Genomic DNA, 23164 nt, shown 5'->3' with positions numbered 1-23164 from the left:
CTCCTTTTGGGCCCAATGATTTGCATCTAGTGAGAAATGTTCCATTCCATCTTGCCGTTCTTTACAGTCTTCACACCAGGTGAAATGTTATAGAAAACAGTGGGTTTCTCTTTGCAGTATAGATGATCTGAACTGAATGTAGGACTCACTACCTTAGACAATTCCAAAAACTTCACTAACCAATTTAAATGTCAGCAGTATGGAGGAGCATATATTTCACTATTTAATGTGCATTTTTAAAATCTAAAAATAGATTATGTTTTGCTATATGTCAACCTATATACAAACGAAATTACGTACTTTTATTTGCAACATTTTTCCCCATCTTTGTGCATTACGATTTACTTTTGGGTCCGATGATTTGCATGCATCGAGAAATGTTCCATTCTGTCTTTCCAGTCTTGCAATGTTCATACCAGGTAAAAAAATAAAAAAAGAAGATAATCGATGTGGCTTCAATAGGAAAATGTAGGCCTCACTACCTTACAACATTCCAAAAACTTCTAACGAATGCTATTGTCAGCAGTGTGGAGAGGACATATCTTCAAAAGACATTTGCTTATAGTATAATGTGCATTTTCTAAATTTAAAATTAGATCATGTTTTGCAACACGTCAAATAATCTATTTACAAACCAAATTACAAAGTTCATGGTAAGATGAATTACAAAGTATGAAACAACACAAAGGAGTGCCATTACCCCTCAGTTATAGGAATGTATGAATGAATATGTATGTTCATATAACTGTGGGGCAGGGGCGTATTAAGGCATAGGCCAATGAGGCCGGTGCCTAGCGCGTCATATTTTGAGGGGCGGCAGAATTTTGAGTGCCTAGGGCCACTCTACTGAACTAGATGCAATTATGATCGCTGGCTCTTATTTAAGCTCTGTATCACGTACTATTATCACAAGACACCCCCCACGCATGCTCGTTGTGCCCGGGGATGCCCTGTTTTGTGGGCGGCCCATGTAACTCACTCTGGGTTCTCTTCCTGTGTCAATAGCTGCTTCCTTCCGGATGGAGGAAACTGGGCTGCATGATGGACTGGGGCAGAAGACTATACGGCACTGCAGCGTGCCGGTACTGGGACATGCATGGAGCTTTGGCCTGGTCAGTGTGTTGTGTACTGAGCAGCAGAATTTTGAGTGCCTAGGGCAGCACAAAACCTAAATATGGCACTGCTGCAGGTTAATAGCACTCCTTTGTGTTGTTGCATACTTTGTAACTTATCTTATGGTGAGTCTCTTTAGTGCGATATTATCCCCCCTGCAGGTGCTCCTAATTTGATTGGAAACACATTATTTAGCACCTCTAGGTCATTAGAAATCAGTACTACCTTTCTTTTTTCAGAAATTACAGAAATTAACTGCATCGATTTATTAAAAAATTTCGTTTTGCCAATAAAATAGTGGTGAGACATATATTGTTTTGAACAGATATTGCTTTGAACATTATAACAAACACCCTTATTGTAATACAAGTGATGCCCATCAAACACCCATGAAACACCTATATATTATTGTTTTGTGGTTCAATGAGCATTGTGAAAATGGCAAAAAGATACAAATACAAAATCCTTTATATAAATTGCTTGGGACCAAAAAAGTTTTGGATTTCAGAATATTTGTGTATTTGTATCTGTAAAATAAGGCAGTTTGGAGAGGGGATGGGAACAAGTGTAAACAACAATATCTAATGTAATTTAGGTAATATTTACACATCATAATACAGTTTATACACGTAACCTAAAGGTAGTTTTATATCAATTTTAATTCTTTTGTATAGTAAATTAGTATATAGGGACTAGCAGAGAAGATTATGGGCTCCATTTATCCAGCTGCGTATACAGCTTCAGAGGCCCTTCACAAGACCACTGCTTCTGAACCTTTACTTTAGCTCTTAGCTGGCAGATTAAAATCACCCTGGACACGTTTGCCCAGGGTGATTGACAGCCCCTACTAGCGCACCATTGGACTAGCATGAGAGGGGGGCAGCATTGTGCAAGCTTTCTGTGATCCCAGGGCGGACAGGTTGGCAGAAGCAAACCCTGTCTGTCTGGGTTTTGTTAAATGGGGCCTTATGACTTACTGGTTGGGAAAAAATGATAATTTTTAAAATAATTTTCTTTAAAAAAATATTAATTTAATAGTTTGGATTTCCAAATAATTCTGGATTTTGGAATTCCGAATTTGTACCTGTACGTGGTTTCGGTTGTTAGGTTATTGTTATGGATTGAAACTAACAAAGACAATTGTTCACCTCTAAAGATTACATTATAGATGTTGAGACTGATACCTTTGTACATTGTGTAATGACCCTAATAATTTACGTGTGAAATTAACCTTTTCATTTCCAAAACAATAATACAATGTGTAAATGAATTATTTTTCAATTTGAGCTTGGCCGTTATGGGTATACTGTGCATGTGTGTAGGGTGTGATATTTCTTTGTATAATACTATGAAGTTGCTTATTATGGGCCAGATAATGAGTGGAGAGCAATATTGCACTTACACACGTGAATGTGTGCTGGTGTTATAAGTGCATTGCAATGCGAACACAACCTCGCTTTCGCATTGGCGAAAGTGAAGTGATCACAAGAGCACGATTCCATAGGCTCCAATGGGAGCCTTTTTTCCATGCTGGCAGACACAGCAAACCACCTAGCGCAGCAATAAATAAATATATATGTATAGGCATATATATTTATAGTGAAAACACAGCTACCCCATTGACCTCCATGTAAAGGTACATTAACCCCTTATAACTGCTTCGGGCAGTTTAAAAAAAAAAAAAATTAAATTAAAGATGCTCGTATATTTCTCTTATGTTAATGTATTTTCCTCTTTATTTTGGGGCAACTAAGACAACTTTTTATTTTTAACCAGAGGTCTGACTAGCTCAATGTAGCATTAATAACAAGATTACCACAATATAAAGTGAAGGTCAACTTCACGCAACTGCCACACGGCATTGTATAGACTTTGTAAAATGAGGGTGGGTTTAATTAATCAAATATTTTATATTTCATTATTTTTTTTTAAATTTACCTTTTTGAGCACTCCAACGATAAGCGCAGCATTCCTGCCCGGTATTTTGTCAAATTGATTGACAGATGACAATTCTTAAAAGAACGAATCCTTGACAAGATGCCAGGTGGGAGAACTGAGCTTATCATCGTAGCGCTCAAAAGGTAAAAATACTGAAATATAACAAATTTGATGGATTAAACTCATCCTCATTTTGCAAAGTCTATCCAATGCCGTGGGGCAGTTGCGGGAAGTTGACCTTCACTTTAAAACTAATGAGCTGATTCCATTGTGCTAAAATGTAAAATCTCACTGTACAGAACAAAGTCTAATGTTAGGATTTAAAGTGATAGTAAATTCTAGAGTTTCTAAAATGCTAGTATTTACCAGCACTAAAAATAAAGATGACTTTCATTCATCAGTTTAAAAAATCAACTGTGTGAAAGTTACCTTTATTTTGCAGTGGCTTCAGTCCTAACCTAAATCGGAGGCGCTAGGCTTACTATCACTTTAGTGTTATCGAACCTCCCTTATGTCCTGTGATTTCCTTTACAGGCTGCCTTATTTATCTGTTCTTAGAACATTTTTCTCCATTATTTTTTACAACATGTATAGGCCTTTATTTATCAAGCCATCAACCGCAAATACGCTGGAATTCCGCAGCGTATTTGTGGCGAGGCTGATTCGCCATAGTTATCAAGCCCTACAGACCGGCAAAAGTAGAATCTAGTGACCTAACATACGATCCGCCGGACTCAGTCCGACACAGATCGATGGTTACGTCACTCCAGATGTTCCGAACGTAAGTTCGGCACAATCTGACTACTTTTGGAAGTTATCAAAGGAGACGGCGGATCCCATAGGAATCAATGGGAGTCTGACAGCAGCGAAAGCTCATGTTAGCTGCTGCCCGATATCCCATTGATTCCTATGGGAAATGTCTGCACCTAACACCCTAACATGTACCGCGAGTCTAAACACCCCTAATCTGTCCCCCCTACACCGCCACCACCTACATTATACTTATTAACCCCTAATCTGCCGCCTCGACACCGCAGACACCTACATTATACTTATGAACCCCTAAACCGCTGCTCCCGGACCCCGTCGCAACTAAATAAATTGTTTAATCCCTAAACCGCCGCTCACGGACCCCGCCACCACCTACATTTTACATATTAACCCCTATCCTGCCCCCCTACACCGTCGCCACCTACATTAAATTTATTAATCCCTATCCTGCCCCCACCTACACCGCCGCCACCTACATTAAACTTATTAACCCCTATCCTGCCCCCCCTACACCTCCGCCACTATATTAAAGTTATTAAACCCTAAACCTAAGTCTAACCCTAACCCCCCCTAACTTAAATATAATATAAATAAATCTAAATAAAATTACTATCATTAACTAAATTATTCCTATTTAAAACTAAATACTTACCTATAAAATAAACCCTAAGATAGCTACAATATAACTAATAGTTACATTGTAGCTAGATTAGGGTTTATTTTTATTTTACAGGCAACTTTGTATTTATTTTAACTAGGTACAATAGTTATTAAATAGTTATTAACTTTTTTAATAACTCCCTAGCTAAAATAAATACAAAATTACCTGTAAAATAAATCCTAACCTAAGTTACAATTACACCTAACACTATACTATAATTACATAAATTAAATGAATTAAATACAATTACCTAACATTAAATAAAATTAACTAAAATTAACTAAAGTATAAAAAAACCCCCACTAAATTACAGAAAATAAAAAAATTACAAGAATTTTAAACTAATTACACCTAATCTAAGCCCCCTAATAAAATGAAAAAGCCCCCAAAATAATAAAATTCCCTACCCTAAACTAAATTACAAATAGCCCTTAAAAGGGCCTTTTACAGGGCATTGCCCCAAAGTAATCAGCTCTTTTACCTGAAAAAAAAAAAAGAAATACAACCCCCCCAACATTAAAACCCACCACCCACACACCCAACCCTACTCTAAAACCCACCCAAACCCCCCTTAAAAAACCTAACACTACCCACTTGAAGATCACCTTACCTTGAGCTGTCTTCACCCAGCCAGGCAGAAGTCTTCATCCGATCCGGCCAGAAGTCTTCATCGAATCCGGGCAGAAGAGGTCCTCCAAGCGGCAGAAGTCTTCATCCAAGCGGCATCTTCTATCTTCATCCATCCGGAGAGGGTCCATCTTCAATCCAGCCGACGCGGAGCCATCCTCTTCAAACGACGTCCTAACACTGAATGAAGGTTCCTTTAAATTACGTCATCCAAGATGGCGTCCCTTGAATTCCGATTAGCTGATAGGATTCTATCAGCCAATCGGAATTAAGGTAGGAAAAATCTGATTGGCTGATCCAATCAGCCAATAGGATTGACCTTGCATTCTATTGGCTGATCGGAACAGCCAATAGAATGCCTACCTTAATTCCGATTGGCTGATAGAATCCTATCAGCCAATTGGAATTCAAGGGATGCCATCTTGGATGACATCATTTAAAGGAACCTTCATTCAGTGTTAGGACGTCGTTTGAAGACGATGGCTCCGCGTCGGCTGGATTGAAGATGGACCCGCTCCGCTCCGGATGGATGAAGATAGAAGATGTCGCTTGGATGAAGACTTGTGGGTGGTGGTTTTTAATGTTGGGGGTTGTATTTCTTTTTTTTTCAGGTAAAAGAGCTGATTACTTTGGGGCAATGCCCCGCAAAAGGCCCTTTTAAGGGCTATTTGTAATTTAGTTTAGGGTAGGGAATTTTATTATTTTGGGGGGCTTTTTTATTTTATTAGGGGGCTTAGATTAGGTGTAATTTTTTTATTTTCTGTAATTTAGTGGGGGTTTTGTACTTTAGTTAATTTTAGTCAATTTTATTTAATTGTAGGTAATTGTATTTAATGAATTTAATTTATTTAATTATAATATAGTGTTAGGTGTAATTGTAACTTAGGTTAGGATTTATTTTACAGGTAATTGTGTATTTATTTTAGCTAGGTAACTATTAAATAGTTAATAACTATTTAATAACTATTCTACCTAGTTAAAATAAATACAAACTTGCCTGTAGAATAAAAATAAACCCTGAGATAGCTACAATTGTAACTATTAGTTATATTGTAGCTATCTTAAGGTTTATTTTATAGGTAAGTATTTAGTTTTAAATAGGAATAATTTAGGTAATAATATGAAATTTATTTAGATGTATTTAAATTATATTTAAGTTAGGGGGTGTTAGGGTCAGACTTAGGTTTATGGGTTAATTCATTTAATATAGTGGCGGCGGTGTAGGGGGGGCAGATTAGGGGTTAACCCCTTAATGACCGCAGCACTTTTCCATTTTCTGTCCGTTTGGGACCAAGGCTATTTTTACATTTCTGCGGTGTTTGTGTTTAGCTGTAATTTTCCTCTTACTCATTTACTGTACCCACACATATTATATACCATTTTTCTCGCCATTAAATGGACTTTCTAAAGATACCATTATTTTCATCATATCTTATAATTTACTATAAAAATTTTTATAAAATATGAGAAAAAAATTGAAAAAAACACACTTTTTTAACTTTGACCCTCAAAATCTCCTACACTTCAACAACTACCAAAAAACTCCCATGCTAAATAGTTTCTAAATTTTGTCCTGAGTTTAGAAATACTCAATGTTTACATGTTCTTTGCTTTTTTTGCAAGTTATAGGGCAATAAGTACAAGTAGCACTTTGCTATTTCCAAAAAAAATTTAAAAAAATTAGCGATAGTTACATTGGAACACTGATATCTGTCAGGAATCCCTGATTAACCCTTCACATATATATATTTTTTAAAAGAACACAACCTAAGGTATTAAACATGGAGTATTTTGACTCTTTCCATGCAACTATTTTACCACCAATCTATGCCAAAGTTTGAAAAAAAAAAAAAAAAATGGTGATTTTTTGACAAAATAGCAATTCAAGAATACATTTACTGAGAACGTTAAGGGTTACTGCCAAATAACACCCCAATATGTCTTCAGCAGCATCTCCTGAGTACAGTGATACCACCCATGTATAGGTCTGTTGGGTTCTCTGGGGGCTAAAAGGCCTTATTTTTAGGGGGCGCATTCCAGTTTTTTAATTTGGAATTTTCACATCTGTCGTCATGCACCCATGTCCTATTTGGGACATTTCTGAAGCCGGACAATGCAAATTACCCCCATCAAACCATATATTTTTAAAAAGTAGACACCCTAGGGTATTTCAAATGCTGGTATTTTAACACTTTGCATGCACTAATTCAACCACCAGTCTTTGTCAAACTTTTGGGTAGTCATTTTGGTGTGTTATTTTTCACACGCATTGTACTTTAGGCATGGATTCTCAGTTCCTGTTATATGTTACTGAGCAAAAACACCTCAATATGTATTCAACAACAACTTCTGAGTACAGTGATACCCCCCATGTATAGGTGTGTCGGGTTCTCTGGGGGCTAAAAGGCCTTAATTTTAGGGGGCGCATTCCAGTTTTTCAACTTGGAATTTTCATATCTGTCATCATGCACCCATGTCCTATTTGGGACATTTCTGAAGCCGGCCAATGTAAATTACCCCCATCAAACCATATATTTTTGAAAAGTAGACACCCTAGGGTATTTCAAATGCTGGTATTTTAACACTTTCCATGCACTAATTCAACCACTAGTCTTTGTCAAACTTTTAGGTAGTCATTTTTTTGCATTATTTTTCACACACATTGTACTTTAGGCATATATTCTCAGTCCCTGTTATGTGTTACTGCCAAAAAAAACCTCAATATGTATTCAACAACATCTCCTGAGTACAGTGATACCCCCCATGTATAGGTGTGTCGGGTTCTCTGGGGGCTAAAAGGCCTTAATTTTAGGGGGGGCATTCCAGTTTTTCAACTTGGAATTTTCACATCTGTCATCATGCACCCATGTCCTATTTGGGATATTTCTGAAGCCGGACAATGCAAATTACCCCCATCAAACCATATATTTTTGAAAAGTAGACACCCTAGGGTATTTCAAATGCTGGTATTTTAACACTTTCCATGCACTAATTCAACCACTAGTCTTTGTCAAACTTTTAGGTAGTCATTTTTTTTGCATTATTTTTCACACACATTGTACTTTAGGCATATATTCTCAGTCCCTGTTATGTGTTACTGCCAAAAAAAACCTCAATATGTATTCAACAACATCTCCTGAGTACAGTGATACCCCCCATGTATAGTTGTGTCGGGTTCTCTGGGGGCTAAAAGGCCTTAATTTTAGGGGGCGCATTCCAGTTTTTCAACTTGGAATTTTCACATCTGTCATCATGCACCCATGTCCTATTTGGGACATTTCTGAAGCCGGCCAATGTAAATTACCCCCATCAAACCATATATTTTTGAAAAGTAGACACCCTAGGGTATTTCAAATGCTGGTATTTTAACACTTTCCATGCACTAATTCAACCACTAGTCTTTGTCAAACTTTTAGGTAGTCATTTTTTTGCATTATTTTTCACACACATTGTACTTTAGGCATATATTCTCAGTCCCTGTTATGTGTTACTGCCAAAAAAAACCTCAATATGTATTCAACAACATCTCCTGAGTACAGTGATACCCCCCATGTATAGGTGTGTCGGGTTCTCTGGGGGCTAAAAGGCCTTAATTTTAGGGGGCGCATTCCAGTTTTTCAACTTGGAATTTTCACATCTGTCATCATGCACCCATGTCCTATTTGGGACATTTCTGAAGCCGGCCAATGTAAATTACCCCCATCAAACCATATATTTTTGAAAAGTAGACACCCTAGGGTATTTCAAATGCTGGTATTTTAACACTTTCCATGCACTAATTCAACCACTAGTCTTTGTCAAACTTTTAGGTAGTCATTTTTTTGCATTATTTTTCACACACATTGTACTTTAGGCATATATTCTCAGTCCCTGTTATGTGTTACTGCCAAAAAAAACCTCAATATGTATTCAACAACATCTCCTGAGTACAGTGATACCCCCCATGTATAGGTGTGTCGGGTTCTCTGGGGGCTAAAAGGCCTTAATTTTAGGGGGCGCATTCCAGTTTTTCAACTTGGAATTTTCACATCTGTCATCATGCACCCATGTCCTATTTGGGACATTTCTGAAGCCGGCCAATGTAAATTACCCCCATCAAACCATATATTTTTGAAAAGTAGACACCCTAGGGTATTTCAAATGCTGGTATTTTAACACTTTCCATGCACTAATTCAACCACTAGTCTTTGTCAAACTTTTAGGTAGTCATTTTTTTGCATTATTTTTCACACACATTGTACTTTAGGCATATATTCTCAGTCCCTGTTATGTGTTACTGCCAAAAAAAACCTCAATATGTATTCAACAACATCTCCTGAGTACAGTGATACCCCCCATGTATAGGTGTGTCGGGTTCTCTGGGGACTAAAAGGCCTTAATTTTAGGGGGCGCATTCCAGTTTTTCAACTTGGAATTTTCACATCTGTCATCATGCACCCATGTCCTATTTGGGACATTTCTGAAGCCGGCCAATGTAAATTACCCCCATCAAACCATATATTTTTGAAAAGTAGACACCCTAGGGTATTTCAAATGCTGGTATTTTAACACTTTCCATGCACTAATTCAACCACTAGTCTTTGTCAAACTTTTAGGTAGTCATTTTTTTGCATTATTTTTCACACACATTGTACTTTAGGCATATATTCTCAGTCCCTGTTATGTGTTACTGCCAAAAAAAACCTCAATATGTATTCAACAACATCTCCTGAGTACAGTGATACCCCCCATGTATAGGTGTGTCGGGTTCTCTGGGGGCTAAAAGGCCTTAATTTTAGGGGGGGCATTCCAGTTTTTCAACTTGGAATTTTCACATCTGTCATCATGCACCCATGTCCTATTTGGGATATTTCTGAAGCCGGACAATGCAAATTACCCCCATCAAACCATATATTTTTGAAAAGTAGACACCCTAGGGTATTTCAAATGCTGGTATTTTAACACTTTCCATGCACTAATTCAACCACTAGTCTTTGTCAAACTTTTAGGTAGTCATTTTTTTGCATTATTTTTCACACACATTGTACTTTAGGCATATATTCTCAGTCCCTGTTATGTGTTACTGCCAAAAAAAACCTCAATATGTATTCAACAACATCTCCTGAGTACAGTGATACCCCCCATGTATAGTTGTGTCGGGTTCTCTGGGGGCTAAAAGGCCTTAATTTTAGGGGGCGCATTCCAGTTTTTCAACTTGGAATTTTCACATCTGTCATCATGCACCCATGTCCTATTTGGGACATTTCTGAAGCCGGCCAATGTAAATTACCCCCATCAAACCATATATTTTTGAAAAGTAGACACCCTAGGGTATTTCAAATGCTGGTATTTTAACACTTTCCATGCACTAATTCAACCACTAGTCTTTGTCAAACTTTTAGGTAGTCATTTTTTTGCATTATTTTTCACACACATTGTACTTTAGGCATATATTCTCAGTCCCTGTTATGTGTTACTGCCAAAAAAAACCTCAATATGTATTCAACAACATCTCCTGAGTACAGTGATACCCCCCATGTATAGGTGTGTCGGGTTCTCTGGGGGCTAAAAGGCCTTAATTTTAGGGGGCGCATTCCAGTTTTTCAACTTGGAATTTTCACATCTGTCATCATGCACCCATGTCCTATTTGGGACATTTCTGAAGCCGGCCAATGTAAATTACCCCCATCAAACCATATATTTTTGAAAAGTAGACACCCTAGGGTATTTCAAATGCTGGTATTTTAACACTTTCCATGCACTAATTCAACCACTAGTCTTTGTCAAACTTTTAGGTAGTCATTTTTTTGCATTATTTTTCACACACATTGTACTTTAGGCATATATTCTCAGTCCCTGTTATGTGTTACTGCCAAAAAAAACCTCAATATGTATTCAACAACATCTCCTGAGTACAGTGATACCCCCCATGTATAGGTGTGTCGGGTTCTCTGGGGGCTAAAAGGCCTTAATTTTAGGGGGCGCATTCCAGTTTTTCAACTTGGAATTTTCACATCTGTCATCATGCACCCATGTCCTATTTGGGACATTTCTGAAGCCGGCCAATGTAAATTACCCCCATCAAACCATATATTTTTGAAAAGTAGACACCCTAGGGTATTTCAAATGCTGGTATTTTAACACTTTCCATGCACTAATTCAACCACTAGTCTTTGTCAAACTTTTAGGTAGTCATTTTTTTGCATTATTTTTCACACACATTGTACTTTAGGCATATATTCTCAGTCCCTGTTATGTGTTACTGCCAAAAAAAACCTCAATATGTATTCAACAACATCTCCTGAGTACAGTGATACCCCCCATGTATAGGTGTGTCGGGTTCTCTGGGGGCTAAAAGGCCTTAATTTTAGGGGGCGCATTCCAGTTTTTCAACTTGGAATTTTCACATCTGTCATCATGCACCCATGTCCTATTTGGGACATTTCTGAAGCCGGCCAATGTAAATTACCCCCATCAAACCATATATTTTTGAAAAGTAGACACCCTAGGGTATTTCAAATGCTGGTATTTTAACACTTTCCATGCACTAATTCAACCACTAGTCTTTGTCAAACTTTTAGGTAGTCATTTTTTTGCATTATTTTTCACACACATTGTACTTTAGGCATATATTCTCAGTCCCTGTTATGTGTTACTGCCAAAAAAAACCTCAATATGTATTCAACAACATCTCCTGAGTACAGTGATACCCCCCATGTATAGGTGTGTCGGGTTCTCTGGGGACTAAAAGGCCTTAATTTTAGGGGGCGCATTCCAGTTTTTCAACTTGGAATTTTCACATCTGTCATCATGCACCCATGTCCTATTTGGGACATTTCTGAAGCCGGCCAATGTAAATTACCCCCATCAAACCATATATTTTTGAAAAGTAGACACCCTAGGGTATTTCAAATGCTGGTATTTTAACACTTTCCATGCACTAATTCAACCACTAGTCTTTGTCAAACTTTTAGGTAGTCATTTTTTTGCATTATTTTTCACACACATTGTACTTTAGGCATATATTCTCAGTCCCTGTTATGTGTTACTGCCAAAAAAAACCTCAATATGTATTCAACAACATCTCCTGAGTACAGTGATACCACCCATGTATAGGTGTGTTGGGTTCTCTGGGGGCTAAAAGGCCTTATTTTTAGGGGGCGCATTCCAGTTTTTCAACTTGGAATTTTCACATCCCATGCACCCATGTCCTATGTAGGACATTTCTGAAGCCGGCCAATGTAATTTACCCCCATCAAACCATATATTTTTGAAAAGTAGACACCCTAGGGTATTTCAAATGCTGGTATTTTAACACTTTCCATGCACTAATTCTTTGTCAAACTATTAGGCAGTCATTTTTTGTGTGTTATTTTTCACACACATTGTACTTTAGACATGAATTCTCAGCTCCTGTTATGTGTTACTGCCAAAGAAGACCCCAATATGTGTTCACCAACATCTCCTGAGTACAGTGATACCACCTATGCATAAGTTTCTTGGCTTGTTCGGGGGGTGTAATGCCAAATGTCCAACATGCGTTTGTGATTTTTTTTTCACATTTAACATATTTTCTTTGCCTATTGTCTTTTTGGGGGTATTTTAACATACCCCAATTTATTTGTTTCCATGAATGTGCATATTTTTGAAATGTTGACACCCCAAGGTATTGTATATGGTGTGCTTTGATGCATTTGAAGTAACTGTTTTAGCTAAAAAAATTGGAGAAAATGTATGGTGGCATTTTTTCAATTTTCATTTTTACACACACATTGCTTTTTGACTATGATTTAGGAGAGACTGTTGTAAGTTAGTGCAAAAAAATACTTCAGGTTGTTTTCTGCTAGGCACCCTGAGTACACCTATGCCCCCCATGCATAGGTTTGCCAGGATTTTGGGAAGGTTATGTTACAATTTTATGACTTGTGATTTTAGTTATTAAGTGAGAGTATTTCTTCTGATAGGCCTATCTTTAGTTTGGGGCCTATTGTAAACCCCACTTTTATTTATTGCCATGAATGTGCATATTTTTGAAATGTTGACACCCCAAGGTATTGTATATGGTGTGCTTTGATGCATTTGAAGTAACTGTTTTAGCTAAAAAAATTGGAGAAAGTGTATGGTGGCATTTTTTCAATTTTCATTTTTACACACACATTGCTTTTTGACTATGATTTAGGAGAGACTGTTGTAGGTTAGTGCAAAAAAAATACTACAGGTTGTTTTCTGCTAGGCACCCTGAGTACACCTATGTCCCCATGCATAGGTTTGACAGGGGTTTTTGTAAAAAAAAAAAAAAGAACAGCCCCATTTTAGAAAAAAAAATATATTAGTGAAATGTAAAAATCTGGCACATTAAAAGTAAAAAAATAACAAAAAATTTAACAGTAAACATAACAAAAAAAAAATAACAGCAAATTTATTTATTTTTTAAAAATTGACCATTGTATCGTACCGCTTGAAGCAGTCCCCAATGCAGAGTCCAGGCTGTCCAGGGCAATCAGGACAGTGATATACAGTGTCCCTTCTCTGCCCCCTCTTGGTACAGACTCTGCATTTTTTTTGTGGTCTCTGCTTTGCGGCAGTAGGGGGGATTTTAAAAATAAAATGAGTAGCCCCAACTCTGCTCTCTCCCATCACCGCCCGGGGAGCAGGTGCATCATGGTACAAAATCCCCGAAATGATCTGGAGCTGAAATTGTAAAAAAGTCAGTTTCATTCCGGGGTTTGCTTTTTTGAACAACAAAAAAGCGTTGTGGGTTGCAATCTGCATTAGGTAAATTGCAACCTTTTTGTACCAGGCCCTTGTCTTCCGCATAATTAGGTAGGGCTGCAGCAGCTGATCTGCCAGATCAACCCCACCCATATGCCGGTTATAAGATTTGATGCACACTGGCTTCCTTATGATCTCAGCTCTGCCACGTACAGAGACCGCCACCGTCCTCTCTGTGTGGATGGTGGTAAGAAGGTATACATCCTTCTTGTCTCTGTACTTCAGTGCCAACAGCTCCTCTTGGCGCAGAGCAGAGGTCTCCCTCCTTCGTAGCCGGGTGCGTACAAGTTGTCCTGGGAAACCTTTGCGGTTCTTTTTAATAGTACCGCAAGCTACTGTATCAAAGCAATACAGTAGCTTGAACAAAAGGACACTTGTATAAAAATTGTCTAAGTACAAGTGATACCCTTTGTTCATTAGGGGTAATATCAGGTCCCAGACAATCTTGCCAGTGGTTCCCATATGTTCTGGGCAACCTGGAGGGTCAAGGTGGCTATCCTTTCCCTCATACACCCGGAAGGCCTGAGTATACCCAGTCTCGCTCTCACAGAGCTTATACACCTTTACCCCATACCTGGAGCGCTTGGAAGGAATATACTGCTTGAATCCCAGCCTTCCCTTATACTTCATCAGGGATTCATCAACGCATATATTCCTTCCAGGTGTATAAGCCTCTGCAAACCTGGCAGAAAAGTGGGTAATCAGGGGGCGGATTTTATACAGCCTGTCAAATTGGGGATGCTCCCTAGGGGGGCACAGGCTGTTGTCGCTGAAGTGCATGAAATGAAGAATCATTTCATATCTCTGCCTCGACATACTCTGGGAGAAAATGGGGGTAGAGCAGATGGGGCTACTGCTCCAGTAGGAGCGAACGGAGGGTTTCTTTATGATGCCCATCAGCATAGTCAATGCCCAGAATTTTTTAAATTCTGGCACATTGATGGGGGCCCATTGCTGCTTTGCCAAATATGTTTCAGGCTTTGCAGCACGGTACTGATGGGCATATAAATTAGTTTGGGCGACAATGTTCCCCAATACATCATCACCCAGAAACACCTCCAGAAACTGTTGGGGGCTAAAACCTGCCACATCTATATTTATGCCAGCATTTGCTGTGAAGGGTGGGATATCTGGCCTCTGGAGATGAGGCGTTACCCACTCTTCAGCGGCAATGGCAGCAACACGCCTCCTTCTAGCAGGGGGGCTGGCAGGGGGGCTAGCAGGGGGGCTGGCAGGGGGGCTAGCAGCCACAGATACATCACTATCAGTTGAGACTGCATCTAATGATGTATCTGAGCATATGGCAGGGTCAAAATTGGGGTCTGAGTCAGACATAGAGGCATCTGACTCTGACGCAAGGATGGCATACGCCTCCTCAACACTATATCTTTTCTGTGACATTTTTGTATCTGTCACAGAAAACCAAAATTAATTAATTAACTAAATGGCCTTTGGTTTTTTTTTAAAAAAAGTACAGCTATGCTAATGCCAGTGATTTATAGCGATCACTGGCAAGCTAGGGGTTAAATACTCTTTAAATTAAATTAACTAAATGGCCTTTGGGTTTTTTTTTAAAAAAGTACAGCTATGCTAATGCCAGTGATTTATAGCGATCACTGGCAAGCTAGGGGTTAAATACTCTTTAAATTAAATTAACTAAATGGCCTTTGGGTTTTTTTAAAAAAAAGTACAGCTATGCTAATGCCAGTGATTTATAGCGATCACTGGCAAGCTAGGGGTTAAATACTCTTTAAATTAAATTAAATTAACTAAATGGCCTTTGGGTTTTTTTAAAAAAAAGTACAGCTATGCTAATGCCAGTGATTTATAGCGATCACTGGCAAGCTAGGGGTTAAATACTCTTTAAATCAAATTAAATTAGCTAAATGGCTCTGAAAGGAGCGTTTAGGTTTTTAAAAAATTACAACAACAAAAATTAACCCCTAAAAAAATGCACAGACAGCAAAAATGTAGAGCTATGCTAATGCCAGTGATTTATAGCGATCACTGGCAAGCTAGGGGTTAAATACTCTTTAAATTAAATTAAATTAGCTAAATGGCTCTGAAAGGAGCCTTTGGTTTTTTAAAAAATTACAACAACACAAATTAACCCCTAAAAAAATTCACAGACAGCAAAAAAGTACAGCTATGCTAATGCCAGTGATGTATAGCGATCACTGGCAAGCTAGGGGTTAAATACTATTTAAATTAAATTAAATTAGCTAAATGGCTCTGAAAGGAGCGTTTAGGTTTTTAAAAAATTACAACAACAAAAATTAACCCCTAAAAAATGCACAGACAGCAAAAAATTACAGCTATGCTAATGCCAGTGATGTATAGCGATCACTGGCAAGCTAGGGGTTAAATAGTCTTTAAATTAAATTAAATTAGCTAAATGGCTCTGAAAGGAGCCTTTGAGTTTTTAAAAAAAAATACAACAACAAAAATTAACCCCTAAAAAAATGCACAGACAGCAAAAAAAAGTGCAGCTGTGCTACTGCCAGTGATTTATAGTGATCACTGGCAAGCTAGGGGTTAATGGCTCTGAAAAGAGCCTTTGGATTTTAAATTTTTTAACAAATAAAAGAAATAAATCTCTCTCTGCTAAAATACAGGTCTCTCTCTTTCTCCAACAAAATGGCAAGTGAGGAGAGGGAGGGAGATCCACACTGATCAGAGTCAATATTTACAAATATTGACATGATCAGACAAATGGGGTATTTTATTATTATTTATTTTTTTTCTAAGAAGGCTCAGATTGGGTGACCCTAGCTTGCCCCTATGGTGAGACAGGCTAGGGACACCCCCAGATGCCCCATGATGCACCGGGCATCGCCATTTTGGAAGCCTCATGGGGGAGGGGGGGGGCGCTATATGTGGGGCTTTTTAATATTATATATTATTTTTTTTTTTTAATTTTTAATTTTATTTATATACTAACTAAGTGCCTCGACCCACCGAGGCACTTAGCACACTAGCAGAGCATCGGAAGCGTGTCCGATCGCTTCCGATGCTCTGCTGCACTGCCGGGCTCCACGTGGAGCAAAACCGGAAGTGATCACTCAAGGGGGAGTGATCGCTCCGGTCCCGGCACTCCGTAACAGCACTGCAGGGATGCCCAGACATCGAGGCATCCCTGCAGTACTGTAATAGTGCCTGGAAGCGATCTTGATCGCTTCCAGCACTCACTTTAGCCGAGGACGTGCAGGGTACGTCGTCAGGCGTTAACTGCCTTTTTTTTTCAGACGTACCCTGCACGTCCTCGGTCACTAAGGGGTTAATAAATGTAATGTAGGTGGCGGCGGTGTAGGGGGGGCAGGATAGGGGTTAATAAATGTAATGTAGGTGGCGGCAGGCTCCGGGTGCGGCGGTTTAGGGTTTAAACAATTTATTTTGTTGTTGCGGGGTCCGGGATTGGCAGGATAGGGGTTAATAACTTTATGTAGGTGGCGGCGGTATAGGGGGCGGCAGATTAGGGGTTAATATATTTATTAGAGTTGTGGCGGGGTCCGTAAGCGGAGGTTTAGGGGTTAATATATTTATTATAATTGCGGCGGGGTCCGGGAGCGGAGGTTTAGGGGGTAAAACAGTATAGTATAGTGTGGGTGCTTAGTGACACGCTAGCAAGAAAGCTGCGAATAAGCCGATGAGCAGCGAGATCGATGACTGTCAGTTAACAACAGTCCGCTGCTCATCGCACCGTACTTGGTGCGTGGCTTTTTGACAGCTTTCTTGATAAATTTGACTAACGTATTCAGGTCCGCAGCGGCAGTATTTAAAGTTCCTGCTCGAGAGCTAACTCCACTAGAAGTAAGATTTTTGTACGCATCAGGTACCGCTTCCGCTTGTATTACAAGTTGAAAGTAAAAGTATTTTTTCTTGTGCGCTAACCCGAGACATGTAAATAGCCAAACTTTGAATATTGCCCACATAGAAGTCAAAGGAGCAAAAAAATTGAAAAAAAACTAACATCATTTTGATGTATCTGTCAGTTTAAAGTATTTACTCCCATGAAACACATTTTTTTTCTTTCGTGATTCAAAGAAAGCATGCAATTTTAAACAGAGTGTTCTGCAGATAAGAGAAGGGAGTTCTCTGTAAACTGTTTACATAGTTTTTCACTTTCTCACTGATTGACAGATGAGTTGGAACTGTTTTCTTACATACAGATGCTTATGTGAGTCATAGATACAGTCTGATAAAACAAACTGCTCAACCCTTTGACTGACTGAGAGGGATGTGTAGTTGGTAGCATATGTGCAACCCTCTCTGGCATTTCAGGGACTTAAACAGTGTGTGTTATTTACGTTTTTATTCCATTTATGTTTATTGTGCAATGTAAAATAATGGCTAAAATTTTATTTTTAGTTCATTTAGTTCATTTTTTGTCATATCTATCTATCTATCTATCTATCTACCTATCTATCTATCTATCTATCTATCTACCTATCTATCTATCTATCTACCTATCTATCTATAGATAAAGGGGCAAAATATGTAATGTAGGTATATTGCAAGTATATGTCCTATGCATAACTAAGCTTTTTTTGCTACAATTGTAAAGTGTTTTTGTCCCTTTTTAAAGCTATTTTAAAAAAAAACTTGCAAAGATCTTCCTGGGCTGCCATTGGATAAGTAAAACTGTCTATTCACTGAATGAAATGATCTATAAATGAATGACAGGAATTCTGCCTTTCCAGTAACTGTGTTCTGTCATTTTTCCATTTATACAAGACCCTATACTACAGGGCATGTTCTTGGGTGCTCAGGAACGACAGAAATGCTTTTCTTGGCAACCACTAGTACAGTGTATATGTAACCTTGTGTTAGTCGGCCATGTAAGGTTTGATCATTACAGCACCTGCTGGATTGCTGAGAACTGCTAGTCTGCTAGTTTGCAAACATTGCTGCTTATCCAATTCAGAGGCATCTGCTTTCCATGAGCTGTCATAGGGATATCAGCATTTTCATATGTGTATCTGCTCATCCTGTGCCTGGGAGACTGTTTGGCAAAAACTTGTTACAGTCATAAATCTTTGACATCCTCAACCACAAAGTGACGTAGTTCACATTGACTGCTCAAATGGGCAAATAATCCATGAAGTTGTTGTACCTTTAAGAGACCTTATAATTAAAAAATGGCATGCTCTAAATTTAAGTTTCTAAAGTGGGTAATTTTTGCACCTTGAAAACATGCAATGCCATTTTTTATTAATTTGTAATGTGTTTTAATAATAGAAATACTTGATATTCCTATGTTCATCACATATAAAAATGTTTTTATTTTATTTTAAAACAAATATATATGATATAGTATATATATATATATATATATATATATATATATATATATATCTGCATATGCAATATATATCTCTCTAGATATCTATACTATTCATATACATATATAGTTATAGATATATATTTACACAAAAATAATTATATATATAGAAATATATTTTCAAAAATAAAAAGAACATTTTCATCTATGTGAAGAACATAGGAATGTAAAGTATTCCTAAAACTTTCGGGTTTAGCACAGTTAGTCTAGTGTGTGAGTTTCGTGATAGCTGAAGACCTGAAGTTAGTGCGTGTCAGTCTTTCGCTCGCTGGCTAACTTTTCACTTTCAACTTGTAATGCTCGCTCTAATGTGGCCAACTTTTTCATTTTTAGTTCACATCGTGCGCAAGGGAACAAAAAATGTAGTATACCACTTGTAATCTAGCCCAAAACGGGTTGAGCTTGCAGGGAAATCAGATCTCATTATTTTATCACTTTTTATACACTTAAATACTTTCTTATATTGTCTCTATCTGTATACCAAAGCCCAATACTTAATTAGAGAGGACAATTGAAAATTAACATTTTCATACTTATCCCTCCAACCTCCTACTGGGAGTGTAATTTATTCTGCTGGCTATGATACCACATTCAAAAACTGTGATTTTAAATGCAAAAATAAAGGTAAATTCGCTATTTTTAGATAATTTAATACACTCCAGCAGGTAAAATTGATCATTGGGATCAAAATTAGAGGAGAGACACATTTAGGGTACAATGTTCCTTCTAGGAGTTTTGTGAGGTCTCTGCTGTGTATTTTACTTTGATGTAAATTAATTTTTTCTCTTCCTTTTTTTCTGTCCCTGCAGGAGCCTTCTTCATTCCATACCTCATCTTCCTGTTTACATGTGGGATTCCTGTCTTCTTTCTGGAAACAGCTCTTGGTCAGTATACGAGCCAAGGGGGTGTCACATCTTGGAGGAGAATATGCCCCCTGTTTGAAGGTTAGTTGTGATTTACTATTATTGTCTCTCTCTCTTACTTTGGGCCCAATTTCCCACATGTAATTTTATATGACTCCTAAAATGTAACTATTGCTTATTTCTTTTTCTATTTTTTATTGTTCCACATATATCTGGGTTCATGTAGTTTATACCAGGTTGTTTAAAATACTTTAACTCTTTTTCTTTATTTAGATAACTTTGTTTTATAGTATCATTGCATCAATTCTCTCAATATTAATGAGGAGAGATAGAGAAAGGAAAGAGAGGAGAAAGAGAGAAAGGGAGAGAGATGAAAGAGAGAGCATGAAGAAGAAAGAGAGAGAGAGATAGTAAAGAGTGACAGAAAGAAAAAGTACAAAGAAAGAGGAGTTAGAGAGAGATGATAGAAAAATGGAGAGACCAGAGAAAAGGGAGAAAGAGAGTCAAAAAGCAATGAGAGACAGGGAAAAGGAAGAGAATGGAGAGAGAACGCAGAGTAAAGAGAGATGGAGAAGACAGAGTGGATAAAAATGGGATATAAAGGCAGAATGGAAGGAACAAAGATGACAGATCGTAGGGAAAGAGGCTGGAGAGCACAAGGGTGGCAGCAAGAGAAGACAGTTAAACTGAGAGGAGGGAAGGGAGAAAGAACAGGGACAAAAGGAGAAGGAAGTAGAGAGAGGGGAGATGTAGAAAAGGCAGAAAAACTGAGGGGAAGTGAGAGGTGAAAAGTAAGGAGAAAGTGAAGAGTGAGAGACAGAGAGAGAAGCAGAGTGAGAGGAGGAGGATAAGAGAGGATAAAAAAAGTGTGCAGAAAGTGGAGAGGGAGGAGTGAGAGGCAGAGAAAGCAGCAGAGCGAGAGGAGGAGAAATGAGGGGAAATATGTGATGAAAAAGTGAGAAGAACATGAAGAGAGGGAAGTGAGAGACAGAGAGAGCAACAGAGCAAGAGGAGGAGGGAAGAGGGGAAGAGAGAAGGTAGAGGAAGAAGGAAATGAGAGAAAAGGAGGAGGGAGTGAGAGGGTGAGAGTAAAGCAAGTATAGTAGTAAGAGAGTGAGAGAGGGAGTGTAGTGAGAGTATAAAAAATGTTACTAGCAGCTTACCATCTCTGGTTGCAAAGGGGTAAAAAACTGATGTGGCCTGCAGGGAGGGCGCCTAGGAAGTGATTCACAATAACCAGACACATTGCAGTCCCTGTCCATCTTACATGTTCATTACTGCCCATGTCCTCCTTCCACCTAATTCTGATGTGGCAGACACCATTGCACTGGGGCAGGTAGAATGTAGAGGGATGGGAAGAACCTGAACTTAATCGACAGAACCTGCAGTTGCGTCTATTAGGCTGTGATGGATAGAATATATGGCTAAAAAAGAGCTACATACATTTTTCTATGTCCGTTCCTGAGGCCCCTTTTTGAGCAAGGACATAATCAGTTGTCTATTTGGCCAAACCACAACAGGCTATCTGTAAACAACTTTGTTATACCCTTTCTTTTTTTTCTTCCATAATACAAATGTGTCATCTACCAATCTTTTGCCTATTGCTTTTTTCCCTCTCTAATGTTCCATCCAAAATGTTGTAAAACCTCTACTGCAAAGGTTCAGAGCCTTGTCCTATGGGATGGTGTCTATACAGGGTTCAGCCTCTTTTAGTTTACTTGTGTCTTTTGAAGAAGAGAACTACTTTCCCTTGATACATCAGTCCAATTTCATCTAGAAGGACAGTCCATCTCAAAATAAATAGCCATTAATTTGTTGTTTACTTGAAAGGGATTATTTCTTTTGTAGTGAAATTATGCTCTTAGATGAAACACTGAATATATGTTTTCCTATCCCAACAAACTAGGACCCTGTTTCTCTCTTTGTCCACAGGTATTGGATACTCCTCCCAGGTTATTGTGATACTGCTAAATTTTTATTATATTGTAGTTTTAGCCTGGGCCTTCTTCTACCTCTTTAACTCATTCACAACTGATCTGCCATGGGCTTCCTGCAACAACTGGTGGAACACAGGTAAACTATAATTCTATGACCTCAAACACCCATCATGGACAGCTTCAAACTACATAAAACCTTAGGTTGTCTGCCACACAATTAAATACTAGATGGCATGCCCCAACCACTTTACATAACAAGAGGGTCTGTGGCATCATTTCAAAAGTTTAATATATTCCTTTCTTTTGAACAGATCCTGGTTATGAGCCAGTTTGTGAGGAAATAAAGTCTGGTGCATAGGCAGCTGATTGGCTTTAATCTGAGAGTCCAGTCCATTTCCATCTAGCTAGAGTATCCTCAGGTGCAATTAGCATTCTTTGTTTTAAGCCAGATGTTAAAAAAACAGCTGGGTGGCTCCTCAATATTTGAAAAGCCCTTTAAGATTCATAGAAATGTCTTGGCCTATAAGAGGCTTTTAATTTGTCTATGCAATAAAGACCACCTGAAAGTAGCATGAGAAAAACAATTTTTTTCAATTCTAGTGAAATTTTTCTGTAAACATCTTAGGCATAAACTAATACACTCTAGTTTGTGGAGAAACATTATTTACATATGTATCTAAGTCTATGAACCATGGATACTGTATAAGATATAGGGCCAGATTACAAATGGAGTGCTATTCAATGCTCCCGCCCAAGCTTTAATTGCGCTAGAAGTAAGATTTTTGCGCTCGTCAGGTTGTGCTTGTGTTACAAGTTGAAAGTAAGATGTTTTCGCGCACACAATAATCTATTCAAAGTCAATGGAGCAAAAAAGTGGGAAAAAAACCCTAACACCCTACTCGCACGCAAACCAGATCACATATTTTCAAGTGCGCTAAACCGACATGAAAATATTCAATTGCACTTAAACAATGGCGTTCACTTTCAACTTGTAATACGAGTGAAAAACTCTTATGCGCGCAAACACCCGCGATAAACCTCTTTTCTCTTGTGCGTAACTGATAGTGCTCCACTCGTAATCTAGCCCATAAGGTTTTTCCAAACAAAAATATTCCTGAGGAACATAACCGTAAACTATCTTCACAGACGACTCCACGTATAA

At 38.3% G+C, this 23164-nt stretch overlaps 1 protein-coding gene across 2 annotated transcripts in view; it reads left to right on the top strand.

Moving 5' to 3' along the window:
• SLC6A13 (solute carrier family 6 member 13) overlaps positions 1-23164 on the top strand; it is a 215582-nt gene that overhangs the window by 66098 nt on the left and 126320 nt on the right. The window contains exons 3-4 of one of the 2 annotated variants that reach the window (XM_053718822.1): positions 20012-20146; positions 22055-22138. In XM_053718822.1, coding sequence (XP_053574797.1) covers positions 20012-20146; positions 22055-22138 — 219 coding nt within the window. Of the gene's footprint in view, positions 1-20011; positions 20147-21997; positions 22139-23164 lie in introns of both variants that reach the window. The other variant, XM_053718821.1, reaches the window with a different exon arrangement.

This window comes from Bombina bombina, chromosome 6 (assembly GCF_027579735.1).
Source record: "Bombina bombina isolate aBomBom1 chromosome 6, aBomBom1.pri, whole genome shotgun sequence".
In the NCBI taxonomy this organism is placed as follows: Eukaryota; Metazoa; Chordata; class Amphibia; order Anura; family Bombinatoridae; genus Bombina; species Bombina bombina.
This window is presented reverse-complemented; position numbering and strand designations above follow the sequence as displayed.